Source organism: Gallinula chloropus, assembly GCF_964237585.1.
Source record: "Gallinula chloropus genome assembly, contig: HAP1_SCAFFOLD_78, whole genome shotgun sequence".
Taxonomy (NCBI): domain Eukaryota; kingdom Metazoa; phylum Chordata; class Aves; order Gruiformes; family Rallidae; genus Gallinula; species Gallinula chloropus.
This window is the reverse complement of record NW_028168139.1, coordinates 312,567-340,030: the sequence shown is the minus strand read 5'-3', so window position 1 is coordinate 340,030 and position 27,464 is coordinate 312,567. Positions and strand designations below refer to the sequence as shown.

The window sequence follows — 27,464 nt, the reverse complement described above, 5'->3', positions numbered from 1 at the left end:
AAGATCACTCTCTACACATCTTTCCTTGCTGTACGCTGCTATCATATGACACTATTGAAATCATCAAAGTGAACATGAAAAGCAGCAGATCTAAGTAAAGAAAGGTCTACTAAAACTTATATAGCTAATATAGTAACAAAAAAAATAATGTAACTATTTTTATGGTATTGCAAAGGCAATACATCTGGAAGAGTGAATTGGAATTTCAGTTTCTAATAAAGTTTACAGAACCTCTGGGTTCCTACCAAGAGGCAAAACTTGGCATCAGTTACATCCAGTGAGGCAATTTCAGAAGGAAGTTTTTGTGGTATGGAAAAAAGCACAAGTGAGTTAATTATTATTGCAAGAATTGAGGGATAATTTCAGTGTGCTAGAAATTCCTGGAAGTAAAGCAGTGATTTATAACCTGACACCTGAAAATTAAAGGTGTTCAGAAGTTTGAGAAATATATTTTAAACTTAACATACACAGGTCTATGGGGCCAGATGGGATCCATCCCAGGGTGCTGAAGGAGCTAGCAGAAGTGCTCACCAGGCCGCTTTCCATACAGGGGTAGGGAGAATCACACTCACACAAGCAACTGCCCAAACACCCTGAACATTCCTAACTGAAAAACTGTAACACTGCAATTGTTGTATAATAAATTCTATTCTCATCTCAGTTACACTGTACTAGATTCCGTTTCACTCCATTTTCAAATTTTGAGAGCCACTGTATATATTTAATAGTGTGCTGTCATCAGAATTTTAAAATCTAGAGACATCACTGCTGCCTTCAGGACTTAGTGTGTAAAGGTCTCGCTTTCAAATGCTTTATGTTGAAGAACAGTATTTTACCATGGGCAGCATAGCTGAGTTATCAACTGCGTTTTTTCCTTTGGTTGTTTTTTTTTTGTTAAGATAAAACTCTTTCTTCTTCTGTTCTTACAGCAATAAATAAAATAATAAAAAATGAGTCTATTTTGTCAACTCACTCTAAAAAGTTTAGCCATTCAGCGTTGCAGTCAAGGACTAGCTGCTCCCGGAGCTGATTCAGATGTTTGTCATTTTCTATAACAAACGGCGAGTGGAAACGGCTGACAGCTTTTGTGCTGGAAAACAGAGAGAAGCCAAATAGGAAATCAAGGTTACTAAGCAATCAGTTACACCATCTACATGCAAAATTGGACTAGTTTTCTAACTCACTCTGAGCCTTGAAAATGCACGGTAAAAAAGCCAGTTCTTTTATTGTGGTACCAAACTCTATTGATACCAGTGATCTTCACTGTGAATAAAGTGATTGGCTACTGTACTGCTGCCCATTCTGAAGGCTGCATTTTTCACAATGTATTATGTATCACTGAAGCTTATATATCTCACAAAATTCTCTTCAGCAACAGGCTTCACAAAGATGATTTTTCTTTGACTGGCTGCATATACAACAACCTCCAACAAAAAAATTTCTACTTTAAAGCTGAAACTTCACAATAAACCTGGAATAAACTTAGTAAATACAGACTGTATTGCATGGATACTAGTTTCCATTTAAGGCACTTGCTCTTTATTTATGTATTTCCATTAAGGACTCATGTTGGCATTCCCAGGCATTCTTTTACAATATCCAGAATAGCTGTATTTTTCCTTCATCGCCTTAATTCTGTCTACTCTGTGCACTTCAATATCGAATTCTTGCATAAGTGAATAGAACATCGCTTCAGAGTTCACCTTTATTATGCCTACTTCTGATGAGACATGGCTCTGTGTACACATCATAACATAAGGTATTCTACCTGTTTAAATAATAAATGATCTTCCAGTTCACCTCTGTTTCATGTACTGGAAAAAGTATCTAAACTATCTAAAATCATGCTTACACAACACTAAGTAACAAAGCAAGCAAAGCTTGTTTGTATGAACAAATAAAATTAAAACATTTTTAATACACTAAGTCTTAGATACTGAGATATTTTGCACAGCTACTTTTACCTTTCTGAATAAAGTAAGAACAACTAAAATTTTATGAAAAATGTATATCTACAATCTACAGGCACAACTGAATCAAAACCGTAATTTTCATGCCAATACATCTGCTTTGAAACATTAAGTACTATTTAAAAATAAACACTTTTAAAAGTTCCGGTTTTTCAGCTTGGTCTTGTTTGGTTTTAAGCAAAACTTACTATGGCAATAAATCAATGTAACCATTTTCATTGGTTGCTTTTAGTTTAAAGAAACCCCAAACCACAAACACACATGGAGCTGTGACAATGTGTATCTAATTAACTGTAAAACCAAAATGGCCCATACTATATTTTTTTCCTTATATATTAAAATACAGCAAACTTTAAAGACATTTTACATACCTACTAACCATAACCCAGTCAGATGGAACGGATGATTTATTGGAATTCTTGACTTCTATCATAAACTAAACAAACAGAAATATAATATTACACATCATGGGAAGTTAAGAAGACTACAGAAGCATAACCATAATGAAATCAAGAAATCTGCAAGCATCAGACGAAACCCATACTCATCCTGAAGAGACTGAGCAGACCAGAAGCTAATGTTCTTTCTTCCCTAAAAAGGAGGGTAATCACGTACATTTGCTGCCAATAGAGCAACTTCTACCCTGAGCTGTTCTTTTGCTCTGCCATGTTCCTGCCTCATCTTTGCCCTTTTGCTCCTCCATCTACTAAAATGTTCTGCTCACCTCCCTCTTACCAAGCCAAACCCAGACTAAAGCTAGTTAAGACTTACCTGATCCTGACTGGGCCTCGCAGAGAATTCAGCATTTACACAGACTCTACACTATACACAAGCTGTACTCAGGCTGTTTCACAGAATCACATAATGATCAGGGTTGGAAGGGGCCTTTGAAGATCATCTAGTCCAACCCCCCTGCCAGAGCAGGGTCACCTTGAGCAGGTTGCACAGGACACAATCCAGGCAGGTTTTGAATGTCTCCAGAGATGGAGACTCCACAACCTCTCTAGGCAGCCCTGGCCCTGAGCTCTGCCACCCCCACAGTAAAGAAGTTCCTCCTCATGTTTAGCTGGAACTTCCTATATTTCACTTTGTACCCATTGCCTCTGTCCTGTTGCAGGGCATCACTGTCAAAAGACTGACCCTGTTCTCCTGACACCCAGCCTACAAGTATTTAAAAGGACTGGTAAGATCCTCCCTCAGTCTCACCTAGGCTAAAGAGTCCCAAGTCCCTCAGCCTTACGAGTAAGATGTGCTTTCCTGCCCAGGGATCAGTGATTCCTATTGAGCCATATTTACCTACAGTATTTCACAGACAAGAGCTCAAAACCTCAAATGCTAGCACTGCATGTACAGTACCTTCCTTCACGTTTGGATCAATTGGAGTTCAGAAATGGAAAGAACAGAGGAAACCAGCAGTAATGGCAAGAAGCTTAGTCCAGTGAAATTTACATTACGTCTTTCCTGCAGTATTTTATACAATTCATGTCAGTTATTTTTATAACACCAGCCTGAGGTTCTAGACGTCAAAGAATAAAAAACACAGATGGAAAATTAATTTCCAGCAGAGATTAGATTAGCCCAGTATCTGATCACCTTTACAGAAATGCCCAAGACTCATCTGACAAAGCTCTTACATTACAGTTAGTATGATTTAGATAAAACCTTCCACACCTCACCAGAATACCCAGCAATCACCTTAGACTACAAACAAGAAGAATAACCCTAACATGAGCACACTCCAGAATGGACAGACTACACTAGTTCTTAATTTACCTAAAACACCTTGAAAATAATCGGTACCTCTGAAACCCTGAAGTTGCATAATACACAAGACAAAGATTTGAAAATGAATCAACTGCTGCTGCTACTAGTAGTGTTGCTGATGTGCTAGTATTGCATTTTTTTCTTGAATTTTAGCTCAAAACAATTAAGCAAGCTGTGTTCATGAAGAGTAGTCAGAAAACAAGACCATATTTGTGTCTATGCTAGACGACTAACTGAACTCAGAACAGTTACACAGCCAGTTCAATTGCCTGGTGTGTTTGTGTGGCTAGCAAGAAATAAGTAGAGAGGTTGCAATCTTCTTCAAAACAACAAAAACATTTCCTTTTTTACCCTTTAATTCTTAGGCCTATTATATAAATATGTGCAGTATTAAATAAACTGGGCCTGAAGCACTGCTTATCAGGAAGCAAACTTTTCCCAAATGTAGCAATTTCTCTCTAAATCCTGCCTGAAAAGAATAGCAATGCTATCACTATCTGGACAGCTTTCTGTCCTGTTTAGTGATGCTATTAGTTACATTAGAGGTCTGGAAATGAAAGATAAGATAGATATGGATGTAACCTCATATTTTTGAAAAGGTGTATGTCAAGTGGATCTTCACAAATTTAAGTTAATAAACTGTGGGCTGACTGCATTCATAAGAGTGTGTTTGGAGGGCACACATGCAGGAGCAAAGAATCTGAGTGCCTCCCTGACAGAACGTCTGTTCTCTGAATGTGTTCAGAGTGGGAAGATAAAGAGAACAGATTTCCTGGCAGCTTCTTTTTCTTCCAGAACCAGCAAACCATAAACCTACTTCTGACCAGTCCTGTTGCAAAGAAGTGCTTGAACACAACATCTATCAGAGTGCTAGAGTGCTACAACAGCACAAGTTCTGAGGAAGGCTGAGCTTAACTCAGACTCGTGTCTATGCTTTGCTCCTCCCCTTCAATTCCCTTTCCTCACTGACCCTCTTCTCTAACCCTTCCTCTTTTGTGTCTTTTGATGTCTGCAATACACTCATACCAGATGTAATTAAATGACAGATAGCTTTAACTTGTGCAGCTCCATTAATGAATTTCCCAAGATAGAGCTCTTTGCCTGCAATGGTTTCTGAGCTGTCTGCTGCTACAAGGGGCCCCTCTAAAACAGGCATAGTTAACTGGTGGTTTCTGAAACTCTCCAGTTCAGACCTGGCTACTTTCTTGATACTCTCCTCTTTCATCAACTCTTCCCTCTTTCACACACATGTCATCATCCAACTCTTAAGCCAGTATTTCAGAGAAATCCTTCAAATCCTGGCTCTTTCCTTCCTCATGCAATACCGAAATGCACTCTTCCACATTTCCTCTTGGACTTAGCATCTTAGCTGACATCCTCCCCGACTCTCCTGCCACATGTTTGTTCTTCTGAACCTCAGTAGCAAAAGAAATATCCACCCAAGGTCTTTATCAAGTGATACTCTAACTCATCCCTTCTCCCATCCCCTCTCAGCATTGTCTATTTGCTCCCTGCTGCATCTCTTGGGTCTTTCTCAGCGTCCCAGGTCCTCAGTGGGACGGTGATCTGCTTCCAGCTTCATACCACACTGTCCTCACTGATTCATCTCTTTTACTCTCAACCCTCATTCAGTTGCCAAGCTAATTTCTTTTCCCAACTTTCTGTGGAGTTTTCCCCAGGTCTCCCACTCTCAGTTCCAGCGCAATGCTGAACAGTGGTATCTCACTGATACTTTCAATTCAATACACAAGAAAGCAAAGCATTACTGAAACAAATTTGACTGCAGTAATGTGGTTTTATTATTTAAATCACCAAAGAAATTGACTTAAATAAAGTGACACTGTCAAAAACCTGTTTTTTGAAGTTGTGCAAATATAGGCAAATGACCTGATCAAGTACCATACTAAATGAAGAGAGTTCTAGTTAAGCCTAGCTTTTAAGCTATTTTCTAGACAAGCAAGGGAACAGCCATCCATAATAGACACCATATTACCTCTTGACCAGAAACTGTAACATACTCGGCAGAAGGATTCTTGATCTGTTTACGAATGTCTACCAGATGCAACTGGATTTTAGAAAGCACATCCGAGATCTCCTCTTTTTTCTTTCTGATGACAGGGAAGTCCGTAAGGTCCTTGAACAATTGGGTTTTATCTCCAGTCCTATCCATAAGAAGCAAAAGATATAGTAATGGTAAAACCAAAAGACACACTCCCCAATTCTACTGGCTGTGTCCATATTTTTATTTGTTATTCTCACTTAATACTAGCTTCATTCCTCTCTCAGTAAGTTTTTTCTGTTATTTGTTCATAGTACAGCACATTTACCAAAAGCTGCTATGCACAGTATATAAACACAAAGGCATTTAAACACTGATAGTCCTTTCCCCATTGTATTAAAAAACCCATCTATTGCTATTGCTTTCTACTCGTCTACATTATATTTGCCCTTCTATGCCAAACCCTGCTGACTTGGATTTCTGTCATCTCTCAGTGTGCATCCTGCGGCTTTATGCTTGTTTTCCCTTAGTCAAGTAAAGCAAGAAAAGGAATCACAAGACAGATCATTCCCTTCTGGCTCAATCCAGAATTTCAGAATACAACTGTTGTCCCAACATGGAGGATCCCAAGTACAGACAACCCCTTTTACCATGATCAAAAGTGAAGCTCTAGATAATTTCTGCATAACAGGAACACAGATTTTTTTGCATATTTAGAATTTGTCCAAATTTGGACAGATTTTAATGAGGATTACAAAGAAAAAAAACATCCTATAAAGTTCTCATCAAAGCAGAATATCACCAGGAGTTTTTCAGAGTACCTTGCTTCTTTTCTAAAGAAATGATTAACCAGAGCAGTTTTTAATACATGCAAAAAATCTGCTCTTTTCTAGTCTTAATGTCAGAAAATGACAAAATAGTTTTGGCTGCAATATCTCAGCTCAGGATTGAAACCTGAAATAACATCATTCAAATATTTAAAACTGGAAGCCGAACAAACTATTAAAAATATTGTTGTCATCAAAAGTAACAAAAATTTAAGTTGTCCTAATAACTATCAGGCAAACAACAAAAAGTAGTACAAACAGGCCTAAATGAACTGAAGTATACATTTGTACTTTAGAGCAAATACAAAACTGTACCATTTAATTAGATAATTACCTTGAAATCTAATATTTGGAGAACAAATAGTTAGCAAACTGAAAGTACTAAAACACAAAAATAATAGAAAGTCTCATTTTCTACTTATATCAATACCCCTTTTGCTTGAGAATGAAACTACAGATGGAGCCAGTGACCATACAGGTAACGCAAAGCTGGACTTTGATTTTGCATTACACAGGATTATTATATAAGTGACAGTAAAGATGCCATTTGTAAATACAGTACTAATTTTTAGAAATGATTTTGTGCTAATTAGACTTGTTTCCATGGGAATGGAAAGGATAAAATGATCGGTAGTAGCCAGCAGCTGATTGTGAAGACTGTCACTATGTGATGTACACCAAAAATTCAAAACCTGACAGTTTAAAAACCCCAACATAAAACCCAACATCTCAAACTCCCCTTAACCCTTAATCTCAAACTCCTCCCTGGAGCAAAGGGCCACTTTTGAAAACTATTACAGGATTTACCTGCACTATACAACTAACACAATGCAATATACACATGCACGTGCAAGCATGCATGTAGCTGTCAACTGCATATTCTCTGTTGTTAGTGAGCATATAAATGTATTTTTAAGAAGGATGGTGGGACATGCAAAGCTTTGAAAAATTTTCACAAACAATAGTAGAAGCCACATTCCTGACTGCAAAGCAGCCACTTTGCTAAAGGTCAAGTCTCACTTCAAAAGAAATAGCTTAAAAACAAAGTATTTCATACATTGTTAAACAATTTAACATGAGCAAAACACATTTTGCTATAAATTCATTCCCCCAAAGAGCCAAGAAACTAAAAAACTCTTCAACCTGAGGCAGATATCCACTAGGCAAAATATTTGCTTGCCTGGTTTAGGGGAAGGGTATGAGCTGTAGAAAAGCACAATCTCTGCTTAACTATAAGCAACCTGTACATATATAAAATCAAAAATATAAACCTAGGGTATATTAAAATAAGATGTGTAATTCACATAACTGAATACATGTAGTCAGCAAGCCCACAAGGCACAGAAGACTAATCTATTTTCTCTACTTACTTGGCTGCTTCTTCATTAAGGATCTTTAAATAATGTTTTACTGGGGAGAGAAGTTCTGGGATTTCCAAAAGCACATTTTGTAATAGTGGAGTTTTCACTTGAGAATGTATGACTGGAACAAGAGCTTGAATTTCCAAATCCAGACGGGACAGGGTGCTGAGTATCAAGAAAAACTCTTGGGTTGAGCACTGAGAAAGAAGGCAATATGTAAACCATTACAGTGTATTTTCATTTAATCCTACATAGTTGGGGTTTTTTTGCATTCGGAAAATGACATAAAATACAGTTTAAATGAATTAACTGTAACACAGTTGCATAATCATCACATTCAAAAGGTTAATAAAGCATACTAATTGTTTTAACCATTGTTGTCAACAAACAGTTGAGAGCTGATGTACATTACACTTTTTGCTGGATGGTGGTCTGTAGCACATATGCAGTACACAAATAGCTGAAAAATGGACTAATTATGTCCAAGAATCAAAAACGCAGGCTGAGAAACTTTATGAGTACCACAACTTCTCCATATGGATTTCTGCATCTATGTGCTGTTATCTGAATCCCCAGGCTGCTGTTTTGGCAAGAGGGGGTTTGGAAAGACAAGGTCAGGCACTAAGAGGCAGAGTCTTGGAATAAGAACACAGAAAATAAAAGAAAAAAAAACCCACAGAAAGAGAAAACCAGCAGTCATTGCTTAAAGTGCTTGTAGCTATTGCCAGTTTCAGCCTCTGTCAGGTCACTCCTAGGTCTATGTAATAAGAACACACTAACCTGGACTTTGCCTTTCATCCTCAATTGGTAGAAAGAGATTGTTCTACCTATGTCAGACAGTTAGCCAGGTACCACAGAAGAGGAATCTTCCAGATTTCAGCCAATACCACACAGCACTTTCAGAGCTTGCTTCATGATATCCACAGAGCAGGAGCATATTGGTTCCCTGTCCTGGTTTTGGTCAGGATGGAGTTAATTTCATTTGTAACAGCAGATGAATGCTGTGTTTGAGAGTAAGATGGGAGTAGTGCTGATAACACCCTGATGTTTCTAGTTGCTGTCAGACAGTCAAGGACATTCTCAGCTCTTCATGAGAAAGGAGGGGCGAAGCCAGGACAGGTGACCGAACTGACCAAAGAGAGTATTCCACGCCAGTTACGTCCTGCCCAGGATATCGGGGGCTGACGGGAGGAAGAACGGGGGCGGCTCCGGGATGCGCGGTTCGTGGGGGACGGTCGGGTTCTGGGACGGCTCTGGGTGGCACGGCCTGAGCTGTGGGTTCGGTGAGAAACTGCATTGTGTATCAACAGCTTCATGTATTTTTGCTCTTTTATTACATTGTTATATTGTATCTTTCTGTTATCTTAGTAAACTATCCTTATCCCAACCCACGGGCCTCTTAATTTCTTGATCTTGGGGTTATTTGCCCCTTCCTCTTCCTTTTCCCTTCCCTTACTTCTCACCCCCCCCCTCCCCTTCCCTTTCACCTGCTCTTTTCCTTTAAGGAGCAGGCAGCTGCGTGGATCTTGGCCCTCAGCCGGGTGAAACCACGACACAGGTCTATTAATTGGAAAAATTCACTCTGGGATTCGCTTGTGTTCTTTGTTTTGATGGGTAAACACCCAGTTCCACTGCCTTTTTTTGTGCTCCCATGAAACACAGGCACTGCTTTCACAAGACCTATCAAAAATAAGGTATTGTTTTCATGCAGGTTTTTCAATAGTCCTCTTTAGAATAAAGATAAATGGGTAGATTAGGCAGATTGAAGAAGATGACAAAAGACCAAGGCATCAGTCTGGTGCAGTATATATGCTACAGCTTGATATGGACTGATTCTGAAGTGGTGTTCATCACAAAGCTCTTCAAGTCTGCTCAAGTTGTGGATGCTTAATCAATCCTTTTGATTAAGCCTACAAATAGCTCCCAAATTACATTTTGCCTTATTTTCCAAAGCACTTGATATTTCCCTATTGCTCTGATGTCACGGAGTGGAACAGCAGTCTCTGGTTGCTCTGTTGACGTAAAAGGAGGGATCAACAACACTTGAGAAAGTGTCTTGGAAGTCAAAATCCTGAACATTACAAATTCTTCTTTAGAGCGCCAGACCTTACCTCTTCAGTTAGGACTCCTCTAGGACTGTTTGAGCCCTGTTTCTCTCTTCCTTAGTTCTCCAAGGAAATTTCCTGCCCAACCAGAAAACCTAATCTTAATATTCCCAGGATTGACAGGGGTGGAAGAGAAATGTAGGGGGGGGGGGGGGGGGGCAACCTGCAGAGGTGGCTTCTGCAAGAAGCTGCTAGAAGCTTCCCCTAGGCCCAAGAGTGTCAACACCAGCTGGGCTCAAGGACAGACCCACCACTGAACAAGGGAGAGCTTTCCCTGCAGTCCATGGTGGACCATGGTGAGACAGGCTGCCCCCCCCTGCAGCCCGTGGAAGATGATGGGGAGTAAAGATTCCACCTCAAGCCTGTGGAGGACCCTATGCGGAGACATATGAAGGAGGCTGTGACCCCATGAGAAGCCCGTGCTGGAGCAAGATCCTGGCAGGACCTGCAGCCCACGGAGAGAGGCGACCACACTGGACCAGGTTTTCTGGCAGGACTTGTGACCCTGTTGGGGTCTGACCCTGGAGCAGTCTGGTGCTGAAGGTCTGTACCCCATGACAACCATGCTGAAGCAATTTGTGAAGAACTGTAGCCCATGGGAAGGGCTCACATTAAAGAAGTTCATGGAGAACTGTCTCCTGCGAGAGGGATCCCTTGCTAGAGCCAGGGAAGACCGTGAGGAGTCCTCCCCTTGAGGAGGAAGGAGCAACTGAGACAAGGTGTGATGAACTGACTGAACCCCCATTCCTCGCCTCCATGCCACTCAGGGGGAGGAGAGAAAAGAAATGAGGAATAAAGTTGAGCCCGGCAAGAAGGGAGGCATGGGAGGAGGTGTTTGGAATTATTTCTCCTTATCCTACTCTGTTTTCATTGGATAATAATTTTTTCCTAGTTGTCTCTGTTTTGCCTGTGACTGTAACTGCCCAACGATCTCTCCCTGTCCCTATGGTGACCCACAAGCCTTTCGTCATCTGTTCTCTCTCCTGTCCAGCTAAGGAGAGGGAGTGATAGAGCAGCTTTGGTGGGTACCTGGTCTTCAGCCAGCATCAAGCCACCACAGACAGACAGAAGGATGTCAGTGACCCCCCTTATAAGAGATTTGTCTGCTGACCTGCTTAGAGCAGCACACTGTGCCTGCATAGAGCTGGTCCCACTGACGTGTTAACAGCTACAAAGGTTGATGGGGTTGAGATGAAGGAAGAAAGGAATACATGTTTTCTGGGATGTATCTCTACAGTGGGGTCGTGGTTTAAAGAATACTACGGTAAACAGAAGCCAAACACTAACCCTCTTATTTCTCATCTCTGTAACATGAGAAGCTGGCTCCATGCAGCAGAAGTGTTCACTTGTGAGAAGCAGGCAACAGGGCTGAGAGCCCTCAGCTGTATTTGTGCATCCCAGGCAGGGAGCCAGGGCACTCACACCGAGTCAAGGTGGCAACTAACAGATCTACTGCTCTAGGCTGGAAAGACCTAGTCCTCTTCTGCAGAAACCTCACTTGCAGCTGCTATGGCAACAGGATAAGAAAGGCTGTGGAAGGGGACATATTTTTTTCCACCTGTACCGAGTCACCTGCTCCGCCACGACAAGAAAGTGAGATTGTTTCATCCTGAAGCGGGTGGGTTGTTTCTGTAGTTCGAAACAAAGCATCACAAAGCAGTTGGTGCCTATTCCAGCTGGAATCCCAGTACTCGATTTGAAATAGGGTCTGCTCACCACACCCACCGCTGCAGCACAGCCACAGCACAGAGGAACAGCGCTGCAGAAGATGATAACCGGTAATCAAGAAGCATTGCAGGCAGGCAGAGCACAGGCCACACTATTACAGGTTACAGGGCTCACAGGCTTTGCGTTAGAAAGCCTGACACTTCCTAATTAACTCCTACAAACAATCAGGCTTCATCTTGTGCTCAAGCTAAATGGCAGTTATTAAGGAGGCATCGTGCATCCTGACATCAGTGTGTACTTTTGGCGAGGCCAGTGAGAGAAATCTCCAGTTCGGTGGCCTACAGCATCCTGGGCTTCCCTTGCAGCCTTCATCTCCAAGTTCTGGCCAGCTTCTGAAGAGTGATGAGCTCAGCATCCCTGGAGTGTTGGCGCCCTGGGTGCATGCTGATATAATCACAGACACTGGGTTCCACCCTCAGCTGACTCCATCAGCTGTCACAGGAGGAAGCATGGCTGTGCCATACTATACAGGGAAGGCCTGACTATCGCTGCCTAGCAGAAAATGACGCTCCTGAGAAGATCAACACTGTTATTTTGGGAGGAGCTTTTGGTAATTACTGTAGCAGCCCAAAGAACTCAGCCATCCTCACTGAGCAAAGCACGCTCCAGAAAGCATACTGCCCCAAGGAACCAGCTCCCACAAAAGCCAAGACGAAGAGCAAGACATACAGTCACTTCGCTTTCACTGCTAAAAGTCCTATTTCTTTACCCCTCTGAGATGCCGTGGCAATTAACATGGGTAACACTTTCTAGGAAGCTACAGAAATGGAAGGCACTGTAGAAGTTCAAAGCAATATTACTATATGGCTCAGAAAATGGTGCAGTATGCTGACAGAAATTACGCAGTGTAGTGCTTAATAAACTTACAGCCAGCATCATAAAAATTCTGCCAGTCATGAACTCCTTTCACACTTGCAGACTTGTGTTGCCAAAAATTATCACCCCCCCTTGCAGATCTTACAGTACTCTACCTTCACACTCTGTAAAATGGCACCTCAGTGACATTTGGAGCCATTTTATTTATTATCTACAGTAATGAAAAATACAAATAATTGACCTTAGAATTCTTGAACTTAGTCCTGAATTAACACATTAGAAAAGCAGTAAGACGTTGTGCACACTCAGGTGAACGTGCTGACATCCAAGTGAGTAAGCCATCCATCAGTGGACTTCCCTGGCTCTAATATGTTAGAGGCAGCCTTTATTCCCCTGTACAGTTCTCTCCCTTGCTGCCTGACATCTCGCTTACACGCTGTCTTCTTGCAGAACCTGCTCTGGCAGGGGGGTTGGACACAATGATCTCTCGAGGTCCCTTCTAATCCCTACAATTCTGTGATGATCATCTGGACAATCCATCCTTACATCCCTTGTCTGGAGTGCAAAGCGACCAACACATGCCCAGGAGCTTTAAAAATAATACAGAACAGCACTAAAGCATTAGTGGACATTTGTTCCCTTGTAGCGTGGTATCAGCTCTTCCTGTTTAACAAGTAACAAGTGATGGATTTGTGCACACAACTGACTGTGGAGAATAAACATGCCACCATAACTGCCAATGGCCAGTAACGTCCAGTGGACCATTCTGAGTGGGTTGTGATTTACTTCTTGTTAGGCATAAACGATCTGTCATTGATTATCTGACCGAAACCAACATCTTGTCCACTCTGCTGTCAGCACTTTCCAAAACGAGAGCAACAGGGTCAGAAAATGATTTGTAAATAACAGAGCGAAAGCTGTTTATGTCAACAGGTCGATGGACAAATGCATAGAGACAACAGGGCCTATTGACAGATGAGTCCTAAAGAGAAGTGATTAGAATTCGTTACATGAGAGTTCCTAGTTTACTGGCTTTAACTATCTGAGACACCAGATCTCAGAAGACATTCCTCAGTAGTGTGAGCAGCACAATGTGTTTGAAGTATTGGAATGCCCATGAGCTACTGGTTTGAATCCAGGCATCAGCAAAACCTGTTGTCCCTGTACGGATGACAGGCCACATGTCAGGATGTTTACTGAACACAGAGAAGACTTGGAAAGCAGCCTCCCCTGCCAGGATGAGAACAATCTCATCTTAGCTTTTAATTTCAGGAAAAGAATTAGTCAGCAGTATGCTTAGCCAAACATCATCGTCTCAAGTCCAAACCTACCCGGATGCAATCCTGTGCAACCTGCTCTAGGAGAGCCTGCTTTGGCAGAGGGGTTAGACCAGATGATCTGCAGAGATCCCTTCCAACGCCTACCATTATGTGATGCTGTGTGTTGCCAAGCTGTGGACAAGGGTTTTTCATCCTGTGCACACCACAGATCTCTGTTCCCGTGCAATCCTTTGCCTTGTCACACCAATCTGAAAGATTGGTGCAGGCCACAAAAGCGACAGGTTCTGTCTTTCCAATTCCTTTCCCAGGCAATACCACCACTGAGAAAATCAACAGAGAGAGTGTTAGTTTTTAGTTCCCGATTCAATTGGAATACGGAGCCATAAGGCAAATTCAGCTAAGCTGTGAAATACAGGCCATGGTCAAAACAAGGGGAATAGGGGTGGGGGAGCCCCTGGTACTGCCTGACACCAAGATTGGGTTCTCTAGTCTCTACAGGTAATTTCTAATCCAAAGGCTGTTGAAACTGTGTGGCTTTCAGAGAGATCACAGTGTGTCTTCAGAGTGTGATCACAGTGTGGCTTCAGAGAGGTCACTGTGTGGCTTTCAGAGAGATCACAGCAGGGCATGGCAAGAGAGTGCTTGGCATATCCACGGGTGGGACACCCAGATTGAAAAGAGAGCTGTTGTCTGCACTGTCTTATTCAAACACCATGGGTAGATGGTGCTGACCCTACCTGAAACTAGCCAGAAGTTGAGTGACAGAGTATGAATGGTCAAACAGCATCAGTGGGGAGTACAATTCATTAGAGAGCACCAATGATGCAATTAGAGAGACACAGTAGCTATCATGATACAGACATAAATCTTTACCTGAATCCTACTGAAGGACTTAAGCATCATCCTGATGGGATTCTTCTCTTTGTGTGTGTTATAACAGAGCACTCAAGCCTTGGAACTGACTCAGAGAAAAATCATCGTGTGAAATCCACAAAGTCTAAGACCAGCCTCGTTCTTTCTTGCACTAAACATCCTTGCTTAAGGATCCTTTAAAAACACACACACAGGCACAAAGAGCTGAAAAAGTAATTTGGCAAAGGAAAGGATGAAAAGTGCTTTTTCTACACAATAATGTCTCAAGAACAAGACAGATTGATCATAATATGGGAAACATCAAAATTCTTTTGATCTATGTACAGTGCTCTTAGTCTGTGTTATGTCTTCTAAAGATATACTGACCAAATGCCACAAGGCCTTCTCAGAAACACAGCATAGACCTAACAAATACATAAATAATCCAACATTTCTTTGACATTTATGGACTTCCCAGGGGCTCATGGAATAGGAAAGACAGGCCTCTGGAATTTTAAGCAGTGTTGCCTCGCATCCTTGAAAGTCAAAAGATGGAAGAACTTTCCGTACCCATAGTCTGAGATGTGAAAAGAATACAAGAAGCTGAAGGTGGGAAGAGAGGAAGTAGTTACTGAGCACATTCTGAAGCCAGAGATCATACAGGTACCAATCTCTCATCCAGAGAGCCCATCAGATAAACCTCATCTGCCAGAGCGGACAGGGAGTGGTGTTCCACACAAGAAAACAGAAATTAGGGTTGGACACAGTTCAAGATGCCTTCTCATGTCCCAGTGCCTTTGCTGGGGTTTCTCCCTTGTCCACACCACTGGGATGTGGCTGCTGCTGGAATCCTTCAGTGCAGCACCAAGAAAAGGAATTTTTCCCCCTACTTCTTCCCCCCCTCAGACAGTGGTACCGGGAAACCGATTTTGTCATGATTCGGGTATTTCCTCTTCCTGTGAGATACTTCAAAATGCGGTTTGTGAAGATCCTCAGTTTGGACAGGAAGGAATGAACCCAGGAGGATTCCAGGAGGCAAACCCGGCGTTACCGGGGATACCTGGTTCAGTGTTGTGAAGAGCCCAAAATCTGTGCTGTCTTCTTAAAAAATGTCTTGTAGCTGTAAGAAACACATGGAATGGCAAAGCTGTAAATGCAAATAGTTTCTATGTCTGTGTGTGTACATATCAGGGAAGAAGCAGAATATAAAGACAATGGAATAGCTCAGACTCCAATTCAGCTGCCATGCTTGCATAGCCTGATGTACTGTTTTTAATAGGGTGTCATCTTGATGTTGGAGCTGTCTTAAGCATCATGAAATGACTAAAATTTGTTGCAAGCCGAGAACATACATGTGGTTTTACAATGGCTCAGCTCAAAGACCATAAGTCGTCTGACAGCAATTGCAAACCACCACAAGGTGAGGCTGAGTCCAGAGTGAACCCTCTTGTACCCCCCAAAATCGCAAACAAGATCAACATGGGGGAAAAACGAACTGCCAGTTTAATTTCCAGGGCCAAGTCAGAGAGAACGAGGGTCTGAGTCTTTTTGTCCCAAATACAGACCCGCCAACCTGGCTGCCAGGCTGTGTGTTGGTCTGAATTGTGAACTCTTTTCTCCACTATCTGAAAAATCCTAATCTGTTCTGGAATGGGAGGAAACCCTTTTAAATCAGCTGTCCATATCAACTATAAGCCATGTCATCTGCATAGGAAGCACTAAAAATCAAGCCTGAAATCATTTTTTTGGTACTCTTGGTTAAATCAAGGAGGAGACAGATGCATCGAGTAGATTCACAAAAGGACCATCCTGGGAAAGACATCTCTTTTGCAATGCTCATGCTCCTCAAGCAATAAATCCAGGGAAGTTACCAGACCTCTTAACTTACTCTTGCCAAATGTTCAAGAGGATGCTGCAGTCATGAGATGGCTTTGAGCGTTGGCCCTTGGCGGGTCTTTCTCTGCTCTTGCAGAAGTCATTTTGAAAAGAGGACACGTTTTGAACACACAGAACACGTTGCTACCCCTTCCCATCTCACGTCAAGAGGATGTGTCTGATGTGTGCCCGACAGAGGCCATCGTGCTGAGCCACAAGGTTCAGAAAGGACCCCCTTGCTTTCCAAACTCCTCCGGAGAGAGGAGCCAAGGTGCAGCTAGGTCCAGTCTTAGTTCCAGACTTGGTCAACAATTTATGTCTGAAGGATTAGATATAAAACTACATGTCAGAGTCAATGTTTGCCAGCCAGAGCCCCCAGAGGACTTTCACTGAAACAGCTTCACAGAGCGGAAACCAGTAGAAAGTTTATTAAAGGGACAGATATAAAAGTTCCCGATTGCTGTTGATAAATGCACTTACTGATATAGGACTAGAATGCCAATGACAATGCTATGATTCTAACAAAATGCTGAGACTATAACCAAATGTTAGCGAAATACCACCCTGGGTATTCTCACCACAAAAACAAAGGGGTGAAATCGCAACCGCGCGGCGTAACTGTGTCTTGGGTGGAGGAGAAGCAGCACAGCCCAGCAACTGCCTCTTCGGGGGTCTTCAGTTTCTTCTCTCCCCCCTCCAGGTGGTCGCTTTCTCAATACCCTTAATACCCTCAATACCCTCATCTTGAAGACGCTTTCCTGGTGGTGATGCTCAACGTGACTTGGGTGGAGATTCAAGTCCTATAGTCACCCACGTTTAGCACGCACAGCTTTCTGCTCATTGGCATATTGAGGGCTGCCAACTTTCATGTTTATTTTGATTAATTTAATTAATTAGTTTATTAACTGACTAATGCGCTTAACGAAGCAAAAGGTCTCATTCTAGGCCCATCAGGGGATGCTGTGGCAAGGGGGGGCGAAGCCCCCAGGGACACCCGCTGCCTGGGAGCCCACTGCATCCCCCCCCCTCACCTTCCAGCCTGCAGCTCCTGGCCCCAGCTCGGCTCCTTGAGGAGGGGGTCCGGTGGGTGAGGGGTGGCCCGGGCTGCCCCATGGGCTCGGGGGTTGAAGGCAGCAGAGGAAGAGTCCAGAAGGGGCAGTGGGGCAGCAGGACCTGTGTCCCCTCCGTGGGCGATGCCGGGGTCAGATCCGGAGCAGGGTGAGGAGCGCGAGCACCAGGCATGGGGCGCGGGGCTGCAGCGGGGCCGCCCTGTCCCGGGCGGGCACCGGCTCTGCCAGGACAGGGTGAGAGGTGAGGGCAAACCTCGCAGCCCCCCAGTGCCCCCCTCACCCCCCACCCCCACCCCAACACTCACCCTCTGGCCCCCCACGCCCGTGGGGCTGCGAATTGGGAACCTCTGTCACCGGCTCCGGCGCTGGAACAAACCCACCCGAGTCAGGATGGGTGGAATGGGGGGGTCTGTGCCCCCCCCCCCCAGTGCTCCAGAGCAAACCAGGGTCCCCAGCAAGGACCAGGCTGCCCCAGATTCAGGAGAAGGGGGAACCCCTAGACTTTTTGGGGGTGCAGACCACCCCACCCCACCCACCCCACCCCGGACTGGACTCACTGGTGTGTCTGCAGCAGACGGAGACTTGCAGCTTCAGGCAGCACCCGGCGCTCCCGGGGTTGGGGACAGCTGGGAGTGGGGACAGATCAGCGTGGGGGGGGGGGGTGTCCCCCCCAGAGCTCCAGCCCGAGACGGGACCCCCCCCCCACCGCCACGGGCCAGAACCGGGCCTGGGGCTCCCCCTCCTGGCCAACAGCGGCCGCACCCCGGGCCACGCAGACCCCCGACCCACCCCCCCTTCATCACCCCCCCTCCATGTGCAACCGGATACCCCCCTCCCCACATACACCCCCTCCCTGTGCACACCCCCACCGCCCACCTCCTCCCTCAAAGACCCCTCCCCCTCCTTTTTCAGGACACAACCCAACCCCGCTGAGACCCATCCCCAGGTAACCCCATCCCTCAGGACCACCCCCTTTGCCCGCCCCCCCCCCCCCCTCCCCATCTCACAGATGTAGTAATAGGTCTCCCCAGGCTGGAACTCGACGCCCAGAGGAAAGGGGGTGAAGCGCTGGATCTTCTCCGGAAAGCGGACGGGGCCGAAGGGCGCCCGGGGCCGGTTGCACTCCCAGCGCTTGAAGGCGCCGGGGGTCTTGTTGCAGCCGCGGTGACCCTCCAGATCCACCATGAAGAGCGTGAAGGTCTCTGCCCGCCCGCCGGGCGCGGCCCCCTCGTAGTGCGGGCAGTAGATGTCCAGGTAGTCATTGATGGCCACCTGGATGGTGTAGTCGTCCCGTAGGAACCTGATGGAGGGGGAGAGACGGCGGGTCCTGTGGGCCATGGGGTGGGATGCCCCACAGGGGGGGTCCTGTGGGCCATGGGGTGGGATGCCCTGCTGGGGGGTCCTGTGGGCCATGGGGTGGGATGCCCCACAGGGCGGGTCCTGTGGGCCATGGGGTGGGATGCCCTGCTGGGGGGGGGGGTCCTGTGGGCCATGGGGTGGGATGCCCCACTGGGGGGGGAGGTCCTGTGAACCATGGGGTGGGATGCCCTGCTGGGGGGGGGGCCTGTGGGCTATGGGGTGAGATGCCCCATTGGGGGGGGGGGGGTCCTGTGGGCCATGGGGTGGGATGCCCCACTGGGGGGGGGGGGGTCCTGTGGGCCATGGGGTGGGATGTCCCACTGGGGGGGGGGGGGTCCTGTGGGCCATGGGGTGGGATGTCCCACTGGGGGGGGGGGTCCTGTGGGCCATGGGGTGGGATGCCCTGCTGGGGGGTCCTGTGGGCCATGGGGTAGGATGCCCCACAGGGGGGGTCCTGTGGGCCATGGGGTGGGATGCCCCACTGGGGGGGTCCTGTGGGCCATGGGGTGGGATGCCCCGCTGGGGGGTCCTGTGGGCCATGGGGTGGGATGCCCCACGGGGGGGGGTCCTGTGGGCCATGGGGTGGGATGCCCCGCTGGGGGGGGGGCCTGTGGGCTATGGGGTGGGATGCCCTGCTGGGGGGTCCTGTGGGCCATGGGGTGGGATGCCCCACAGGGGGGGTGCTGTGGGCCATGGGGTGGGATGCCCTGCTGGGGGGGGGGGGGCCTGTGGGCCATGGGGTGGGATGCCCCACTGGGGGGGTCCTGTGGGCCATGGGGTGGGATGCCCTGCTGGGGGGGGGGTCCTGTGGGCCATGGGGTGGGATGCCCTGCTGGGGGGGGGGGTCCTGTGAACCATGGGGTGGGATGCCCTGCTGGGGGAGGGGGCCTGTAGGCTATGGGGTGGGATGCCCTGCTGGGGGGGGGGGTCCTGTGGGCCATGGGGTGGGATGCCCTGCTGGGGGAGGGGGCCTGTGGGCTATGGGGTGGGATGCCCTGCTGGGGGGGGGGGGTCCTGTGGGCCATGGGGTGGGATGCCCTGCTGGGGGGGGGGTCCTGTGGGCCATGGGGTGGGATGCCCTGCTGGGGGGGGGGGTCCTGTGAACCATGGGGTGGGATGCCCTGCTGGGGGAGGGGGCCTGTGGGCTATGGGGTGGGATGCCCTGCTGGGGGGGGGGGTCCTGTGGGCCATGGGGTGGGATGTCCCACTGGGGGGGGGGTCCTGTGGGCCATGGGGTGGGATGCCCCACTGCGCCCCTGTCCCATGGAGCAGGTGGATGGGGGGGTTGAGTTGGAACCACTGCATCATCAGCAACCAGCTGTGGTTGCTGGAGCTGAATGGGTTTGGCTGGGGGGTTGGAGGGGGGGGAAGGCGACGAAGCCCCCTGCCCCAGGCACCCACCTCATGGCCATCACCCCCAACCTGACTGGGGGCTGCCCCCTGTGACACCCCTGCGCTGGCTGGCGTGGGGGGCACGGGGGCTCCGAGGGTGGGGTGGTGAGCAGGGGAGGGGGCCCAGCCGGGTAGTGGGGGGTGGGTGAGCAGGGGAGGGGGCCCAGCCGGGTAGGGGGGGGTGGGTGAGCAGGGGGGGGGCCCCAGCCCCGGTCCGGGCGCTGCCATGGCGTGAGCTCACTCCCGCCTGTGCAAACAGAGCAGCCAGCCAGGCCGGGGTGGAGCAGCCGCTGCCACGGGCACCCACACGCGTGTGCTCCCGTGCACATGTGTGTGCACACGCCTGGGCCCTGCCTGCCCGGGGGGGCGGGGGGGGACGGAGCAGCAGCCCCCCAGCCCCCTGCCCAGGCTGCGGCCTGCGCCCGCCTCTCCCAGCCGGGCCCGTCCTCGGCACTGCTGCACCCCCCCCGCCTCACCCAGCTGCTGCGGGGCCCGCAGGGTCACCCCGTCCCACGGGCTGGGGCGGGGGGACACCCCAACACTGGCTGCAGCCCCCTCGTGCCCCCAGCACGGGCACCGGCAGCGCTGACACCAGCGCCGGTTCCGGCGGCCTGGGCGGAGGCCGCAGCATCGCTCCCCAGGCTGGCGGTGCTGGGAGGTTTGGGGGTCCCCCCCTTGCCCCCCCCCACCCCCACCCCCCAAAGCCGGGGGCTCTCAGCGGCCAGGACGGGGCGCAGGCTCCCTGCTGACTCACAGCATCCCCACGCCGGCCGGGACGGGCCCGGGCACGGCCAAGAGCTGCCGGGGGGCTGGGGCGCTGCCCTGACCCCGTGAAGGGCCAAAAGCCCCCCCCACACCCCCCCCACACCTCCCCATCCCCAGGGCACCCATGGGTGGTGGGTTCCCACAGCTCCCATCCCTGTCACCCCACCCCAGCGTCGCTGCCCGGGGAGCACCTGCCCACCCCAGCCGGGTTTGGTGGGGTGATGAGACCCCTTCTGTGTGTGGGGGGGTGCAGCCCCCTCACTCCCACCCCCAAACCCACCCCCCTGGTCCCACCCAGCCCGGAGCTCGGGAGTGCCTGAAGAGGAGAGGGCAGGAGGAGGGATGGGGCTGGACCCCAGCCCGGACACCACGGCACAGCCCGTGGGCAGCCCCCCCAATCCGGGGCGGGGGGGCAGTTTGGGGGGCTGCGGTGCCCGGTACCACCCCCCCCCCGCAGCAGCCCCACCTGACCCCAGGCTCGGTGCTGTGCCGGGTGCCACCGGCCCCACACCGCCGGTACCGGGGCCAGGTGCAGGTTGGTACCAGGGACTCGAACCCCCCCCCACACCCCACCCAAAACACCCACCGGCCTGGGTGCCCCCCCCAACCCCCGGGTGCTTCACCTGCCGGTGCCGCCCGGTGCCGCCCCGGGGCTCGGGCTCACGGGGGGATGCCCGGTGCTGCTACGGGCTCGGTACCGCCCCGGGGGTACCCACCGGCTCGGTAACGCCCAGAAGCGCTCGGTGGCTCGGTACCCCCCCCCCCGGGATGCGGTGTCGCTCGGTGATGTTGGTTGGGTACCAGCCCCGGTACCAACCCACCGGGCATCACCGAGCGACACCGCATCCCGGAGGGGGGGGGGGGGGTACCACCCCACCTCGGTCTCACCTGGGGGGCACCCGGTAACCCGCTGCTCCCCCCGGGGGGGGCACCACCCCCTCCTCCCCTCAACGTCCTGCCTTCCCGACCCTCCCAGTAGCGCGGGGCCCCCCGGATAGGGGGGAGAGGGGGGGGGGGCTGCCTCGGCGGGGCCCGGGGGGCTCACCAAGGGGGCGGGGAGGGCTACCTGGGGTTGCTGCGCCCAGGGCGGTACTTCCGGTGGGCGCCGCGGGGGCTGCTGGGAGATGTAGTCCCGGCCCCTGTGTGGTGGTTCCCCCCCCCCCAACTCCTCCCCGTTACCCCCCGGCGCGGCCCTTCCCTCCCCACCCCCCGGAGTCCGGCGCTGCGACGGTCCCGGGCCGCGCTCAGGCCTCAGGCGGGGGGGGCGCGGGCCTGGGGAGAGAAGGGGAGGGGGAGAGAGGGGGGAGAAGGGGGGGCCATGGGGCGCAGCCCGGCTCTCCCGCCCCGCCCCCCCTCGCTGCAGCCCTCTGCCCCCATCCCTCCCGCCTCCCTGTCCGACCCCCCAGCCCCCCATCCCTCCTGCCTGCCCCCCCGAGCACCCCACAACCCCTTCTGCCCCCCCATAGCCCCCCCCAACCCCTTCAGCCCCACATCCCTCCTGTCTGTCCCCCCATAGCCCCCCCAACCCCTTCTGCCCCCCCCATAGCCCCCACAACCCCTTCTGCCCCCCCATAGCCCCCCCAACCCCTTCAGCCCCACATCCCTCCTGCCTGCCCCCTCACAGCCCCCCCACAACCCCTTCTGCCCCCCCCATAGCCCCCCCAACCCCTTCTGCCCCCCCATAGCCCCCCCCAACCCCTTCAGCCCCACATCTCTCCTGTCTGTCCCCCCATAGCCCCCCCAACCCCTTCTGCCCCCCCCATAGTCCCCCCCAACCCCTTCTGTCCCCCCCATAGTCCCCCCCAACCCCTTCTGCCCCCCCATAGCCCCCCCCAACCCCTTCAGCCCCACATCCCTCCTGTCTGTCCCCCCATAGCCCCCCCAACCCCTTCTGCCCCCCCCATAGTCCCCCCCAACCCCTTCTGCCCCCATCCCTCCTGTCTCCCCCGCAGAGACCCCTCTGCTCCTCCTTCCCCCCCATATCTCGTGTCTGCCCCCCCATCCCTCCTCTGCCCCCCCCCCATCCCAGCCGTGCCTGTGTCCCCCCCCTCACCTGGAGGGAATCACCGTGACATAGGGGTGATCCGGGGGGGTCTCGCTGGGGGGCAGCGAAGGCACAGGGGGCCCTGAAGGCAGCGGGCGCTGGGGCGGGGGCGGCTTGCTGGGCCCTGGGGGCTGTGTGGAAAGCGGGGGGGTCAGAGCTCCAATGGGGGGGAGAGGGGGGGGGGTCCCCTAACCCCCATCCCTTGCCCGGGGGGGCCCAGCCCGGGCAGACGCCGTCCTGCCCCACACGCCGGCGCCGCCGGTGCCGCCGTTACCTGAGCGCCGGGTGCCACGGGGTCTGCGGGCAGCGGGCGTGTGGGGGGGGGCGGCCTGTCCGAAGGGGGGGCCTGGGGCGGACAGAGCGGGGACACTGAGGCAGCTCCGGGCACGGAGGGGGAGGAGGAGGAGGAGGAGGAAGAGGAGGAGGAGTGGGGGTGGGGGGGTGCCCCCAGGGGCTGCAGCCCGGACCCCCCCGCATGCAGAGCCAGCCATGCAGCAGCGGCTGGGCCGGGGCAGCCAGGACCGCCCCCCCCCAGCCCCCCAGCCCGGGCTTTACCTTGGGAGGAGGGTCCGGCGGGAGGGGCCGGGAGGGCGGGTCGGGCCGTGCCGAGCCGGGGGCAGCCGGCTGCAGAGAGAGGGAGAGGGGGGTGTGGAGGAGTGGCTCCGTGAGATGCCAGGCCATGGCTCTATGGAGCCATTGGTCGAGCAGTCTCCTGTGTAACTTACTAGTAGGAGTAGGCGTTGCCCCATCCCGACGCAAACGATGGAGAGGAAGGTCGGTGTTTTTGAGAGCGAATGTTACACAGGGACAAGAAGGAGAAGCAAGAGGTTTGTTTCAAGGATCTGCTGTTCCTGAGAAAGGGAAATAAACGCTGTTCCCAGGGTTACCGACAAGCGAGACGCTCACGCGGGGAGTGTGCTTAGCAGCAGTTTATTCAGAGAGAAAGACACAGCGCTGGGCGGGAGGAGACCTGAGTCTCACCACTCCGCGCTGTGGAGAGGTAGGATACAAGGATTTATACTCTTTAATAAACAAAGCAATCTATTTTCCAGTTATTCATTCATTTTTGTGATTAGCCAAGCAAAGTTCATATATTCGTTTTTCTTCGTCTTCTTGTCCAATCATTAAACAGACTTTTTCATTCCTCCTTATCGATGACCCTGGTGTCAGATGTATTTCGCACATGGTTTCCTTTCACACTAGTGTGGTCACAGACTCTTTTTATAGGATGTTTTCCAAATCCGCTTCGTCTTCTTTCTCTTCCTCTGATCGCTCGTTCCATTCCATAAGCAAAGCATAATACAAAATAAGCTTAATATTAACTTCAAAATACTTTACCTTTGTTTTAACTCGTACAAGCATAAAAAGAATCATTCCCTCCTCCTGCAGTTTATTTTGATCGAGTCTAGGCAAGCAGAAAAGCTTCTAAAGCATTCCGTTGATGATCATTCATCCAAACCTCGTACTATTTCAACTATTATCGGAGGAATCAGCAAACGTTCACTTGTCCCTTAGTTGGCCCCTCTCCCATATTTGCTCATCTTTAACAGCAAGCTCATCCATTGGCTACTTAATTTCTGTGGTTTCCACTTCTAAGTGACCTATAACTCAATTCCATGTCTCGTTAGCGACTCACAATGTACGTTACACAATCATTCTTACAAAATCAGAACGTTACAACCTGTTTCAAGGTACATGTGGTTTACTGAACCAAAGGCTCATCTATCACACCCAGATTGCAAGGTGAGGGATGTAACCTTTAACCAAGAACCAATCAAGTGGTGACAATTCTAATAGGCATGAGTAACAGTTATAATATGCATTAAGGATAGGATAAAAGAAAGCCGTTGGCCATCATCAACCCATCACTTTGCTTACATGAAGCGGTGTCCCGTCTCTCAGCTGCGGCAGAAACTATGTCCTCAGGTAGTGGGAAAACCCTGAAATCGTGGGGGAGAGGCGTGCAGGCCCTCCGGAAGGTGACCCAAGAGCAGGACACTTGGAGGGTGGTGAAAGAATGTTTGTGGGTCACCCCACAACTGGGAATCGGGGCGGCCACACAAACTTTGCAGCCCCCAGACGGTGACGAGCCTGCTGAGCCCAAAGATCGAGAGGGCGATACGCCTCGTAAAAGTTCGTGTAAAGTATCATTGGTTGGTTTTCCCCCAGCCCCTGAGCTACAAGGGGCAGCAATAGGACGTGATTGGGATTTTTGCAATGGGACAAATTCAAATTGTTAATTAATGTCTGTCGAATGTTCACAGTTCTTACTGACTATTGCAAATGCAATTGGAAAACTGTTTATTGTTTGAATGTTTTGATTGTCGCTGTTGAGCTGTTGTGCACACATTTTACTTTTCCTTCCTCCTTACTTTATCTCCATCCTCTATCCATCACGGAGTAGGTACCATCAATAAGATGGCAATGTTGAGCCACGGGGTGGTGTGACATACCATGTCCCTCAACGAATGCCTGTACCAGAGGACTTATGTCTCAACATTGCTGAAATATTACATTAAGATGCTTGTAAAGGGTTAAGGAAGACTTGCTACCAGGATGGCTTGAAGTGCCCTAGCAGTGACCTCCCATGAACAATGCCTGGCTTGAACGACTCTGCCTCACTGATAAAGAAGAAACATCAAAAGGGATGTAAGTTTGGGTCTAACACCATGTCTTAAGTAAATTGCACACTCAAGGACTATGTGCTCTGTGGAAATAAAATGACTTCTTTAATGAGTTCCAGTACCCCCCTCCTCCTTATTTGTTCATGAATTCCTTGCTTGTCTCTAATTGGTCACAAATGCAGGCAAAGCATCTCACTTTAACTAGTTCAAGCTCCCCTTGTCCTTCAAGGTACACAAAACCTGCTAAATCCAACTTGTAGTTGGGATCAGAGTCAAGGGGTAACTGAGTCTGCGCAAGACAGAAGGTTACTTGCGGTGAGGAAGAGGAGCCATCCGACTTCATCCCCACGACCCTCCACGACCACCCCCAAACAGCAGTGCGCAGGCACAATGGGGAGGAGTTGATGGAAATCACTTCTTGGGGCACATTTTAATATGAAGCGGGACGAGTTAGGAATATGTACAGGGGTATGAGGTCACCTAATGAGTAAGTATCATTGTTAGTGTGCGCATGTTGCAGGCTGAATAAAGTAACTTAAACCTTGACTCAGTTTTGAGTCTTAATTCTGTTCCCGAGAATTGTGGAGACCTCCTCACGATAAAGCACCTCATTGGACATCACTCAGGGGTTCAGCCCAGCCGCCCCCAGCCCCCCAGAGCAACCTGAGGTCGGTTGGAATGCGAGGGGGTTTAACCTCTGCCAAAGCCGCTGATCTGGGTGTGGATCGTGACATTTTAATAGTGTAGGTTGGCAGGATTCTCGGAGAACAGAAAGGTGTGAGGTCCTGAGAGTGAATAGGGGAACTTTGATGCTTAAGTTGGACCCTCTCAGGATGTATTGCCCCTTTGAGTTGTATAGGATGGCTGCCCCTATGGCAGTCGGTAGAAGTGAACCAACAGTTGCTGCTAAGAGAGAGAACTCCTGCCTGTCACGCAGGAGACCGGGGTTCCATTCCCCAACAGGGAGTCCTTTCCTGGTGACATTGATTTATTGGTATCGACTTCAGATATTGCCAAAAGGAACTGAGTTTTGGAAATCGATTTAAATGTGATGAACTCTTTGTGTGAGTGAAACGAGTTGACTCTGGTGTGAGTGGTGAGTGACTGAGCTGCAGCGTATCTGTGAGAGAGAGAAAAACCTTTTCATACCCATTGTCGTGCTTTGCACATGCAAGAAATCCTTGTACCTGGTACCGTGTGTTGTTTGAATGATTTAAGTGTTTGACTGAGATGCAGTCTGACTGTGAAGCGAGTGTGAGTGCTGATCGGTGGTTCTGTGTCTCCGCAAGGAGAGCAGCTGGAGACAGACAAAGCAAGTGGCAAATTTAAGCTGTTTGTGTGGACAGGAGTCAGACTATGTGTTGAGAGTGTCCCTGTCAGTAGGAGATGGAATTTTGTTATCAGAAAGAGAAGAAAAAGGGAAATAATTACGGAAGCAATGGGATGGCAAAAAGGCATTCCCTGAGAACTCATGATGGGGTGCCGACAGATAAATTGGTAAAGTTAGTACTAAGACAACCCAAAAATCCACAAATCAAGGTCGAAAATCCTGTTCCTAGTGCTCTTTTATTGCATTTAACCGTGTCCCCCAAGCTGCCGGGAGGCTAGCTCCTTCGTCCCCTTGTAAGTGAGT

General features: G+C 49.8%; 2 protein-coding genes and 1 long non-coding RNA gene across 3 annotated transcripts in view; all 3 read right to left on the bottom strand.

The window, feature by feature from the left end:
• LOC311204779 (DNA mismatch repair protein Msh3-like) overlaps positions 1-8,719 on the bottom strand; it is a gene marked incomplete at its 5' end in the record, with an annotated part of 41,827 nt that extends 33,108 nt beyond the window's left edge. Inside the window, 5 exons of the mRNA XM_084281138.1 lie at positions 974-1,090; positions 2,342-2,406; positions 5,728-5,896; positions 7,931-8,118; positions 8,702-8,719. Coding sequence (XP_084137264.1) covers positions 974-1,090; positions 2,342-2,406; positions 5,728-5,896; positions 7,931-8,118; positions 8,702-8,719 — 557 coding nt within the window. The remainder of the gene's footprint in view (positions 1-973; positions 1,091-2,341; positions 2,407-5,727; positions 5,897-7,930; positions 8,119-8,701) is intronic.
• Positions 8,720-17,779: 9,060 nt separating this feature from the next.
• LOC311204777 (ephrin-A4-like) lies at positions 17,780-18,985 on the bottom strand (the record flags this gene model as incomplete). Its single annotated transcript, XM_084281137.1, has 4 exons — positions 17,780-17,868; positions 17,953-18,012; positions 18,205-18,273; positions 18,655-18,985. The coding sequence occupies 4 exons, from the start codon at positions 18,983-18,985 to the stop codon at positions 17,780-17,782; spliced, it is 549 nt and encodes a 182-aa protein (XP_084137263.1).
• Positions 18,986-22,341: 3,356 nt separating this feature from the next.
• On the bottom strand, positions 22,342-23,854 carry LOC311204784. The gene is made up of 3 exons (XR_014618116.1): positions 23,763-23,854; positions 23,217-23,338; positions 22,342-22,435 (listed from the first exon to the last, which is right to left on the bottom strand). It is a non-coding gene; the product is annotated as an uncharacterized lncRNA (long non-coding RNA).
• Positions 23,855-27,464: the final 3,610 nt, after the last annotated feature.